The 13,317-nt window shown below is 38.5% G+C and overlaps 1 protein-coding gene across 1 annotated transcript in view; it reads right to left on the reverse strand.

The window, feature by feature from the left end:
- Positions 1–8,851, reverse strand: part of LOC110958297 (disco-interacting protein 2 homolog C) — a gene marked incomplete at its 5' end in the record, with an annotated part of 74,892 nt that extends 66,041 nt beyond the window's left edge. The window contains 2 exons of the mRNA XM_051953912.1: positions 2,517–2,588; positions 8,683–8,851. Of these exons, the coding sequence (XP_051809872.1) occupies positions 2,517–2,588; positions 8,683–8,851 (241 nt within the window). The remainder of the gene's footprint in view (positions 1–2,516; positions 2,589–8,682) is intronic.
- Positions 8,852–13,317: the final 4,466 nt, after the last annotated feature.

The raw sequence follows: 13,317 nt of genomic DNA on the forward strand, positions 1-13,317 counted from the left end.
AGACACAAAACGACCACAAAGAGACACAAAACGACCACAAAGAGACACAAAACAACCACAAAGACACAAAACGACCACAAAGAGACACAAAACGACCACAAAGAGACACAAAACGACAACAAAGAGACACAAAACGACGACAAAGAGACACAAAACAACCACAGAGAGACAGAAAACGATGACAAAGAGACACAAAACAACCACAAAGAGACACAAAACAACCACAGAGAGACAGAAAACTATGACAAAGAGACACAAAAAAACCACAAAGAGACACAAAACAACCACAGAGAGACACAAAACAACGACAAAGACACAAAACGGCCACAAAAAGACACAAAACGACCACAAAGAGACACAAAACAACCACAAAGAGACACAAAACAACCACAAAGAGACACAAAACAACCACAAAGACACAAAACGACCACAAAGAGACACAAAACGACAACAAAGAGACACAAAACAACCACAAAGACACAAAACGACCACAAAGAGACACAAAACAACCACAAAGACACAAAACAACCACAAAGACACAAAACAACCACAAAGAGACACAAAACAACCACAAAGACACAAAACAACCACAAAGACACAAAACGACCACAAAGAGATACAAAACGACAACAAAGAGACACAAAACGACGACAAAGAGACACAAAACAACCACAGAGAGACAGAAAACGATGACAAAGAGACACAAAACAACCACAAAGAGACACAAAACAACCACAGAGAGACAGAAAACTATGACAAAGAGACACAAAACAACCACAAAGAGACACAAAACAACCACAGAGAGACACAAAACAACGACAAAGACACAAAACGGCCACAAAACGGCCACAAAAAGACACAAAACGACCACAAAGAGACACAAAACAACCACAAAGAGACACAAAACGACCACAAAGAGACACAAAACGAGCACAAAGAGACACAAAACGACCACAAAAAGACACAAAACGACGACAAAGAGACACAAAACAACCACAGAGAGACAGAAAACGATGACAAAGAGACACAAAACAACCACAGAGAGACAGAAAACTATGACAAAGAGACACAAAACAACCACAAAGAGACACAAAACAACCACAGAGAGACACAAAACAACGACAAAGACACAAAACGGCCACAAAAAGACACAAAACGACCACAAAGAGACACAAAACAACCACAAAGAGACACAAAACAACCACAAAGACACAAAACAACCACAAAGACACAAAACGACCACAAAGAGACACAAAACGACAACAAAGAGACACAAAACAACCACAAAGACACAAAACGACCACAAAGAGACACAAAACAACCACAAAGACACAAAACAACCACAAAGACACAAAACAACCACAAAGAGACACAAAACAACCACAAAGACACAAAACAACCACAAAGACACAAAACGACCACAAAGAGATATAAAACGACAACAAAGAGACACAAAACGACGACAAAGAGACACAAAACAACCACAGAGAGACAGAAAACGATGACAAAGAGACACAAAACAACCACAAAGAGACACAAAACAACCACAGAGAGACAGAAAACTATGACAAAGAGACACAAAGCAACCACAAAGAGACACAAAACAACCACAAACAGACACAAAACAACGACAAAGACACAAAACGGCCACAAAAAGACACAAAACGACCACAAAGAGACACAAAACGACCACAAAGAGACACAAAACGACCACAAAGAGACACAAAACGACCACAAAGAGACACAAAACGACCACAAAGAGACACAAAACGACCACAAAAAGACACAAACTGCCACAAACCCTAACCCTTGCACTAACTTAAAAGCAAAGTGCGATGAAAAAAAGACCAAAACTGAAAATAATCTGTATTTTTATGATTCATAGTAATTTATTATTTTACATCTTTTGACCATTAAATTACATGATTTTTATTTTATTTAAATGAACAGAAACTAGAATTATTTTACACAAATTTACCAATAATTGAAATGAAAACACGTACATGTTCAGGACTGAACAGTAAATTATATAATTATTATTAAAATCACAGGAAAACTAATAATAATTTACACGTTAACTTTGTTTTTATGGTTATTTACAGAAATTCACGCTGACGTTTGTAAAGTTTTTTACTGATTATTTTGCAGATATTTGCTGGTATTTTTTTTTACAGTTTCTGACCCTTCTTCTTTACTCCTTTATATATTATTTATTTTCCAGTGATCTTTGGTTAATTTTGTTGTATTTCTCCTAATTTTTGTTTTACTTTCGGCTCTTTAAAGCTCCTGGTGGTTTCTGGGTTTAATCAGCAGTAAATAAGATGAACTTCCTGTTTAGGCTTTTATTCCAGCGTTCTGACTTTTGTTTGTCTGGTTCTAAATACTTCAGATTTTCTGCTTAACATTTTTCATGTCATCAGTAAGAAGCTGGAGCTGAGGTCCATCATCTGGTCTGATTTACTTCTAGAAGCTGCTCTGATCACACAGGAGCAGACAGAATGAATGAACGGCTTTACCTGGTGTTTGAGGGAAATAAGCTCCGATCAGCTTGGACCGCTTCTTCTCATAACCCTTCTGGGTGATATCACCTGCACACAAACACAGAAAGACAACTTTAGATTCTTCACAACAATAAAAGTCTCCAAAGTCCAGATTTAAAGAACAGAAGCAGCCATATGATGGATTTCTGAAGACAGAAGTTCAATATACGAAAACAACACCTGTGATTTTTATTAAACTGAACCAGAAAGAAAGAAAGGAAATAAAAGACAGAAAAGTAGTTTAAGCTCCTGAAACTCTTCTAGAAGGTTCTATTAGAAACTAGTTTAGAATCAGAATGAACGGTGTCTCCAGATGATCCTGGTTTCTTCTTCCATCTTCTCTAATAGCTGTGACCATCCACCTACCAACACCAAAGTTTACCCACAACCACCTTTTCAAGTTTTCTCCATCTTTAGACACAATTAATCAATATTTATGGACAGTTACCTAAAAACGTGTTCCAAATGACACTAACGTCATAAAAATGACTCAATATTGTTCAAAATAACATCACAATCATCCAAAATTACTTAAAAACTGTTAAAAACAACCAAAAAAAGTCCAAAAGTCCTTAAAAACTTCTTCAAATCATCCAAAATTATCCAAATGTGAACAAAAGCATTCAAACTTTGTCCATATAGACTCAACATTTGTTCAAAGAACGTATGAAAATCCATCCAAAAAGAAACAAGAATCATCCAGAATGAGTTTTTATTTTTCTCTAATAGTTCTGACCATCCACCTACCAACATTAAAGTTTATCCACAATCACCTTTTAAAGTTCATCTGGTGGATTATCAGAAACAGAAACACATCCAGAGAACCAATGATTGTTTCTAGGACTCTAAACTGTTCACACCAGGATACATCCCATAATACTGATGATCACCAGGATACATCCCATAATACTGATGATCACCAGGATACATCCCATAATACTGATGATCACAGCTGGTTATACTGGAACATGTCTGAGTTTATCCAGTTTTCAGTCTGAATTCTTTGAACCTTCCAATGACCTGAACCAACACCAGATTTCCAGCTGAAGCTCCTGAAGTCTGGATCCAGAACCAGTTTCACTGTCAGGTTCAGTCTGAGGACAACATAGATGTAGAATGACTGATTCATCCAGACCAGTAATCTCTGCTCCCGTAGTTTCTCTTTACTGTGCCTCATGTTGGAGGATATTTAATGCTGGAACGTAAATAAATGAGACAGAATGAGAAGCAGCAGTCGGTCGGAGGTTTCTGCAGCGTGACGATAAATATTCAAGAAACCAACATCCAGAGTAAATCCAGCCTGAGTCACGCTGAGCTAAACCTGCAGCGGATCTGTCAAACACACAAATCCTCCTTAAACACGGCAGACGTCATGCGTGATGCTGGAGGTGTGATGAAGCAGAACAGTTAGCATTGGAGCTAAAAGCCAGCAGAGACCAGATCTGACGTCCAGGAGGGAATCTAATGGCCTCCAGGACCTGAGTTTTACTCTCAACTTGATCTGTGAGGTCAAGTTTTAATCCTCGTCATCACCAGACACGTCATCTTTAAAATAAACCACAGAAATCAGTTTGTCGTCACTGCAACATAAAAAAACAGAAAGAACTGCTGGATATTTAACCAAATTAACCAAATCTGAGCTTCAAATCACAATATTTAATCAGAATCAATTTGTTTCAACTGTGTTTAAAAATTAGTCACAGTATATCATGATGTGAAGCATAGTGGTGGCAGTATCATGAGGTGAAGCACGGTGGTGGCAGCATCATGATGAAGCACGGTGGAGGCAGCATCATGATGTGAAGCATGGTGGTGGCAGCATTATGAGGTGAAGCATGGTGGAGGCAGCATCATGATGAAGCACGGTGGAGGCAGTATCATGATGTGAAGCATGGTGGTGGCAGCATCATGATATGAAGCACGGTGGAGGCAGCATCATGAGAGAATTATGTTGCATCAACGTCATAGTTTTTTAAATTTAAACTTAAATTCCTGCATTAGATGATGTTAAACTGTATATAAATTAAACCAGTTGAAGGAAACTGGATAGAAAAGTTCATTTTTCTTCAGTGTCAGTTCAGTATTTGGACTTTAACTTGTTTCTGTTCGTTGGATGAACATGATTTCACTCAGAAGCTGTAGAACATTAAAATCGATGGAACATCGTTCACATGAAGTCAAACTGAGCTCAGAGTGAAGCTACTAGCTGACCACAGAGAACAGAAACAGAATAAAGGAGGAAACAAGAAGAAAAATCCAGATAATAAAGACAAGGAAGCCACTAGAACGTCCCAGGAGGATGATAAAACACAAACAGGAAGAGTTGTGGTTCTACAGAGGAAACAGCTGATTTTAAAGTTTCCACAATGCAGATGAAGAGGAAGAGACGAGGTGAAGGTGGACAGAAAAACCAGGAAACATCCGGAAAACAGAGAGAATGGGTTCTATCCTCCACGACAGCTGAGAAACATGAAACAATAACTGCTGTTCTGAATTTAATACAAAATTTAAACGTGGAAACAGAACATTTGAGTTTAAATTACACACAAAATATGTTATTGTTGATGAAGTTGATGCAACATGATTAAAATTAAAACTGAAATTTAGAAAGACTCTGATGGAAAAAGCTCCAATTAAATCTGGACTAGAGTTCACCAGAAGACATGTGGAGACTCTGAAGACACCTGGAAGAAGGTTCTTTGGTCTGAGGAGACCAGGATGGAGCTTTATGTCCATCAGACTAGATGATATGTTTGATGGACACCAAACACTGAGCATCATCACAAACACATCATCCCCACTGAGAAGCACGGTGGTGGCAGCATCATGATGTAAAGCATGGTGGTGGCAGCATCATGATGTGAAGCACGGTGGTGGCAGCATCATGATGTGAAGCACGGTGGAGGCAGCATCATGATGTGAAGCACGGTGGTGGCAGCATCATGATGTGAAGCACGGTGGTGGCAGCATCATGATGTGAAGCACGGTGGAGGCAGCATCATGATGTGAAGCACGGTGGAGGCAGCATCATGATGTGAAGCACGGTGGTGGCAGCATCATGATGTGAAGCACGGTGGTGGCAGCATCATGATGTGAATCACGGTGGAGGCAGCATCATGATGTGAAGCACGGTGGTGGCAGCATCATGATGAAGCATGGTGGAGGCACCATCATGATGTGAAGCACGGTGGTGGCAGCATCATGATGAAGCACGGTGGTGGCAGCATCATGATGTGAAGCACGGTGGTGGCAGCATAATGATGTGAATCACGGTGGAGGCAGCATCATGATGTGAAGCACGGTGGAGGCAGCATCATGATGTGAAGCACGGTGGTGGCAGCATCATGATGTGAAGCACGGTGGAGGCAGCATCATGATGTGAAGCACGGTGGTGGCAGCATCATGATGTGAAGCACGGTGGTGGCAGCATCATGATGTGAAGCACGGTGGTGGCAGCATCATGATGTGGGGATGCTTTTTGGCAGTAGGTTTTTTTCAATCCATAGTTGCTAACGGCTAAAATATGTTCACGATTAGCAACATTAAAGTAGATTATAAACGAAAACAAACAATCAGAGACAGAATCCTCAGAATCAACGTCCAAACACAGTTTAAGCTGACAGGAAACAGGGAAACACCTGAAAACACACACAGGTGTTGACAGTAAAAACATGCTGACTCAGAGCTGAACTCACCCGTTCAGGTACAAACACAGTGGAGCCTGTTAGCTAGGAGGTTTTAGATTTCATTGGGCTGAAAACACTTCTTTATCCTTCAGTCTGAAGATCTTGTTTTTCTGAAGTTGTTTTTCTGCTTTTTTTTTTTTTTTCTGTCCGGTTGACGTTTGAAAACCACGAGTCCTGTCTGAGAACAACCAGTAGAACGTATTAGAAGAACCGTAACACCAGCTCCCATCAGCTCTGAACCCGTCTCCAGCCTCCGGTGGAAAAACAGCGACTGGTCCCAGTAAAACCCTCCAGAGGAAAAGTTCTCTACATGGTTGACCACATGAAAGAACCCAAGCAGCTTCATTAACTCCAGCAGCAGATGTTCAGATCTCTGTTCCTCTACAAAAACACCAGAAACGTTCCTTAATTTCTTCACTCTTTTCTCATTTTAAACTAACATCTGTAAAATGTTCAGACAATTTTAGATCTGGAATTTTTCTATTTGCACCTCCAGAAAAAAGTCATTTTAAGGGGTTTTGATCTCCAGAATTATGGCTCCACAGAAACAAGGGAATATTCTTGGATTTTTAAACTTTCTTTCCTTCTCTAAATTTTAAAATGTACTTCTCTCTTCCATATCCAGCCTAGAACCAGTCCAAACCAGTCAAAGCCAGTCCAAAACCAGGTTATAACCAGTCCAAACCAGTTCAAACCAGCCTAGAACCAGTCAAAACCTCCAAAACCAGCCTAGAACCAATCAAACCCAGCCTAGAACCAGTCAAAACCAGCCTAGAACCAAACTTTAACAGATGCTAAAAGAAGTCCAAAACTATTTCTAGCTGTAGATTTTTTCTATTTATAATTTACTGTGATTATACAAATAAGGTCCTTTAAAGTCACAAATCTTAGTATTAATTTATATGTTGTCAAATGAGATTTATATTAATAAAAACAGTGATTCCTCCTTTTATGTTTGACTATTAAACAACACATTTTACTGCATTTAAATCAGCAAAAATTATTTTACAGATATTTAGTGTCGCTTCAAAAAAACTGTGTGTATTAAGTTTTACAAAATGGCATTTCTTAAACCCCTGGTTTTGTTAGATTAACATCTGGAAAGAGATCACAGATATAAATAATAATAACAATTTTTTTATTAAAAAAGGGCCAACATAATAAGTATTTTTGTTCTTTTACAATATTCGACCATAAAATGACACTAATTTTACTGTATTTAAATGTGTTTAAATTTATGTATATTAAAGACTGAAAATTTTTAAACTATTATTTATATTTCCTTCTTTTATCTGAGTGACGTACAGTTAATTACATCATTAAAATACAGATAAAAAATATTAATTTAAAAAAAGAGGAGCCAAAGAAAAACATTTTAAAATAATTTCAAATAGTAATTTGCTCTTTTCCATGAATATAAAATTACACTATTTTTCTGTATTTAAATCAACAAAAAAAGTGATTATTTTACAGCTATTTGGTGTCACTTGGAAGGACATTAGGTATATTAATTGTTACAAAATGGTAAATAGTTTTGTAAAAATGTTATTTAACAAATTTTCCTGGTTTTCTTGAATTCAAAAAAAAATCTCGGCTCAAACAAAATAATAGAAATAAATATTAGTTTACATGTTGACTGTAAAATAATAATAATAATAAGGTCAAAACTGAGAATAATGTCCACATTAAAATGACCTTAAAGTTACACTAATTTTTCTGAATTTAAATCAACAAAAATATATATTTTTTAAAAAAATATCCAGAATTACTTAAAAGAAGAATTATCTCAACTCAACTTTATTTATAAAGCGCGTTTAAAACAGCAGCCACTGAAACAAAGTGCTGTACAAAATTATCTATATTAAGGACTGAAAATGGTCAATTTTTCAGACTATTACTTTACAGATATTCCTTGTTTTGCTCAGAGATATATGGTTTATTTGATGATGAAACCTCAGATTAAAAAGCACAAATTCATACAAAAGCAGTCAAAGATAAAAACAATAAATAGTAATAAATAGTAATTTGCCCTTTTACAATGTGTGAATATAAAATGAGACTATTTTCTGGTAAGTAAATCAGCTGAAATGATCATTATTTTACAGATGTTTCCTGTTATTTTACATTTTTTGTACAGATTTTGACCATTACTGCTTTAAACATATTTCTTGTCAGATTTTCATTGTTTCTTTCACTCAGCTGAGACAGTACACTGGAACTCAGATGATCTGAAGCTAACAGCTGATCAGCTCCAATCAGCTGACAGAATTTACACACTTTAACCAGCGTAACGATAAAACAACCTGCTAACAACACAGCTTCAACCAGCATCCACCAGAGGTTTGACTCCACGGAGCTTCAAACATCTCAGCCAATTAGGATAATTAGATCAAGAAATGCACACAAACACAACACAAACACACAACTGAAAACACAACAGAGAATTTTAAACTCACCGAACACAACAGACAGAAAACAGCAGCTGAACTCTGCCTCATGCTCCTCACCAGAGCCTCTGTCTTCTTCTGTGGTGTCAAAACACACACACACACACTTCACAAATGTGTGTGTTACTATGGATAACCACCCCTCCAACCCCCCTTGGTTGGTACAGTCCGACCTGCCTCAACCTGCTGCCCAGCGACATCAGCAAAACAAACAAATTGGTGTGTTTGTCAGTTTTACACACACACACACACACACACACACACACACTTCTACGCCGTCAGAATTATGAGGACACCGGCTCTGTCCTTGTAATTGAAAATGTCCTCAGTGTGTATTGAGGTCAGATGTCCTCATAAACCATAAAGACCAACAGACACACACACACACACACACTCTATCTCCAGCGGTTACCATGGCAATAACTGCTAGCATAAGGGATGCGACATGGAGAAATGTAACATTTTTAAAATCATAGTAGTTTTACCTCACTTATATTTAATGGTATTCATGTAAATAGAGTTACACAGCAGTCAGTATTTTAGCTTCTTATTACACGGTTTTAAAGAAGTCTCAGGTACATTCAGGAGCTCCCACCTCCTTCACACCTGGATCTACCTGTTTATATTCAGCAGGTTTTGTTTTCTGTGCCACAGTCATGTCTGAATTTAGTTCTGCTGTGAAGAACAGTGTGGACCTGCAGACCTCCTGATGAACGTTCAGAGGAACCGTCCTCCCTCTGGATGAGGACAGGAAACAAGAAGCATGAGAGGATCACGTCAGCAACAGTCTGGAGAAGTTTATGAGATTTAATGTTCAGCGCTCACAACAATAAACTGTTCATTATTAGTAAGAAGTCTTTCTGCATGTTTGAGGATCAGGAGCTGAAGGACGACATGTGGCTCCTACATTACCCACAATGCAACTAAACCTCCAACAGTTTGAACTTGCTGCACCTCTGAAGAGACAAGAGCACAGATCAGCTGTTTAAAATCCAGCAGAAACCTTCAGGACTCTGAAGTCTGAACATCTGGACCCTGAACTTTCTCCTCCTTCTTCTTTATAAACTGCTAAACTCTTTCAGGTTCCTCAGGGATCCTGATCTACAGAACCCTCACTAACTGCTGCTTCACATCACAGTGGCAGAACTCCGTCTCTAACTTCCTGTTGAGCTGCTGGCTGTGATGACATCACTTCCTGGACAGATGTGAATATTCCCACGCTGACAGTAAAACTTTTCATCACGTTTGATGATCCAGAAACGCATCGAGGGCAGCAGCGGTCACTTCTTGGTAAAACCAAAAGAAGAAATCCAGACGTTTGAATCCAGAGTCGTCCTGCAGGAAAACCAACAGTCAGAGAAGGTTTAGTTCCTGCTTCATGGAGCTCCAGTCTGAGATGATCTGGATGTTCTTGGTTGATTGCAGCTGACGGAGGATCTGCTGCTGAAGAATGAAGCTTCTCAGACTGAACCGTCCAGTAAACCCCGTTAGAGGAAACAGCTGCAGCAACTATCGATTAACTTTTAAAAAGTCTAAACTCTGTTCTTAGAGATTCTTAACTGTGAATTCTTTCTCCTCTACGACAGCAAACTGAAGACTTCTGGACAAAACAAGACATTTGTCATCTTTGGGAAACTCTGATTCACATTTTCCACCGTTTTTTCCACAACTGATCCATTAACCTTCTGAACTCCCAGCTGAAGTTTCTCCACAGTTTTCCTCACAGTGACTCATTTTTCACTTCTGAGAACTCAGAATGAAGAAGTCCAAGAATTCTCAGACGTTCCAAACAGTGGACACCTCCTCCTGCTCCACACACTGGAGATGTTTCACTACTGATAGTCCAACACGTGTAAACTCCTGTCTGCTCTGTGGAAACACCGCCTGCAGGTATTTTTAAAACAAGACATGTAGACTGAAGTGATTTGGATGAAATTTCATGATTCTAACCTTTGCCTAAGCGAATTTTCTCAAAGGAGAAAGAACCTTAGATTGGGTTAAATATTCTGACGGAGCAGAAATTTTGTTGAGAATCGATTCTTTCTGTTTTCACTGTTTCTGAATAATAAATTGTGGTGTTATTTTACAGATGATCCTTTTTAAACCCAGATTTTGGTGTTCAGAGGGTTAATTTATAGAATAACGAGCAGATTAATCGACTAGCTGTGGCGTTATCACAGTGAACATCCAGAAACCGTCTCACATCTGTTAAATCAGTCTTTCCAACATCTGCAGACAGCACAGCAAACAATAATGAATGAATTTTTGCCATTTTAAGTGAAATAACGCCAATAATGTAATAACGTTTTAGAGCCAATAACTTAATAATTAGTGCTGGGACTTAAATGCGTTAATTACAATTAATTACAAAAAATAATGCATTAAAAAAAACAACACATTTAATCGCACCTTTCTCACTAACACCGATGAACACTCCAGTCCAGTAGGTGGTGCTAATGAACCTAAAGTCTGTTCAGGAAGCACTGAGTGATGTCAGAAAGTTTGGTGACAGTGAAGGAAGACGAGACGCATTGAGCTCGTTAGAGGAAAGTTTTCTTGGATAAAAGTCTGGTTGTTTTCTGATCCCCTCGATGTAAAACATGTAGCTGTTAGCACCAGAGCTAACATTAGCTACCACAGTCCTGCTACCGGCTAACGGTGTAGCCATCCCATAATAGACCACTTTAGAAGGCAAAGTGTTTGAGTTTATAGAAAGTCTTAAAATGTTGAATACAATCACTGTAATGTCACTTTGAGTTTAGGATGAAAAATGCAGATAAATAGAAATGAAACAAACATTTTAGTTGTTTAAGTTCATGTATACGTCTATTCATCAGAAACTATACTTATTGTGTCACATTGACATTTGACTAAAATGCAATTAATCATGATTAATTATTTACAAAACTTCTAATTAATTAGATAAATAACTGCTACTTATTACATTATCAGTTTCAGAGGATTTTTAAAAAGACTTTTTATTCCAGATCGTAAATAACCAACCAATAATGTAATTACTTACTACCTTCCTGGTTGTTTGGTACATTACTGGTTGCTCCAAGCTGCATTTATTTGTGTTTAATTATGTTTTATACGAATTATTTATTCTTTTTTCTGAAGGTTTAAACACGACGACTGATTTTAGGATCCTTTAATTTACCAACAGAACTGATTCCTGAAACCTCTGAGGACCGTTGACACACCTGAGCTGCTGCAGGTGATGTTTACCTTCAGGGCAGCGACAGGTAGACTACACACACACACACACACACACACACACACACACACACACACACACACACACACACACACACACACACACACACACACACACACACCCCTCCCCTTCATCTCCTCTGTCTCTATTGTTTAACCCACCTGTCCTGCAGCTATCTGTCCATACAACCACACCTGAGATACACCTGACACACCTGAAGAAATAAACCTGTAAAATAACAGAAAAATAAAACGAGACTTTGAGGAACCTTAAAAGTACTTTAGAAAAAAATAAACAAAAACTACATCTAAAGTGAAAAACAGAACATTTTTCTATTTTTTAATGATAAATTTATAATAAAAAAAACTTTTGTCATCATTTCCTGGTGTGCTGATGGAAGAAAATCATATTATCTGCTGTTTAATAGTATGAGCACAGTAAAAAGAAGAAAACAGTTACTTTATGGATTTATTGAAGTATTTGCAGCTCACACAGACTTTGTCCTGTTATTTTCTAAAAAATACAAAATTCTGTAAATTAACAATAAAATGGTGTTCATGGAGGATGTATTATAAATAAAACTTTTATTTTACTTATTTAACAAAGGATTAAAGATCAGATCAGCTGGTCCATGACCTCCACACGTCTAACAGAAGCTGCTCTTTGAAATAAAATAATGTCCTGTAAGGCTGCCAGACGTTTATCAGACTACAGAAACGAGAGAAACCACAGCGCTGGAACCCTGTAGGAATGCTGTAAGAACGCTGTAAGAACACTGTAGGAATGCTGTAGGAATGCTGTAAGAACACTGTAGGAACCCTGTAGGAATGCTGTAAGAACACTGTAGGAACCCTGTAGGAATGCTGTAGGAACGCTGTAAGAACACTGTAGGAATGCTGTAGGAATGCTGTAGGAACGCTGTAAGAACGCTGTAGGAACGCTGTAAGAACGCTGTAGGAACGCTGTAGGAACGCTGTAAGAACGCTGTAGGAACGCTGTAAGAACGCTGTAGGAACGCTGTAGGAACGCTGTAAGAACGCTGTAAGAACGCTGTAGGAACGCTGTAGGAACGCTGTAAGAACGCTGTAGGAATGCTGTAGGAACGCTGTAAGAACGCTGTAAGAACACTGTAAGAACGCTGTAGGAACGCTGTAGGAACGCTGTAAGAACGCTGTAAGAACTCTGTAGGAACGCTGTAAGAACGCTGTGGGAACGCTGTAGGAACGCTGTAAGAACGCTGTAAGAACTCTGTAGGAACGCTGTAAGAACACTGTAGGAACGCTGTAAGAACGCTGTAGGAACGCTGTAGGAACGCTGTAAGAACGCTGTAGGAACGCTGTAAGAACGCTGTAAGAACGCTGTAGGAACGCTGTAAGAACGCTGTAGGAACGCCGTAGGAACACTGTAAGAATGCTGTAAGAACGCTG

Source organism: Acanthochromis polyacanthus, chromosome 9 (genome assembly GCF_021347895.1).
Source record: "Acanthochromis polyacanthus isolate Apoly-LR-REF ecotype Palm Island chromosome 9, KAUST_Apoly_ChrSc, whole genome shotgun sequence".
NCBI lineage: Eukaryota > Metazoa > Chordata > Actinopteri > Pomacentridae > Acanthochromis > Acanthochromis polyacanthus.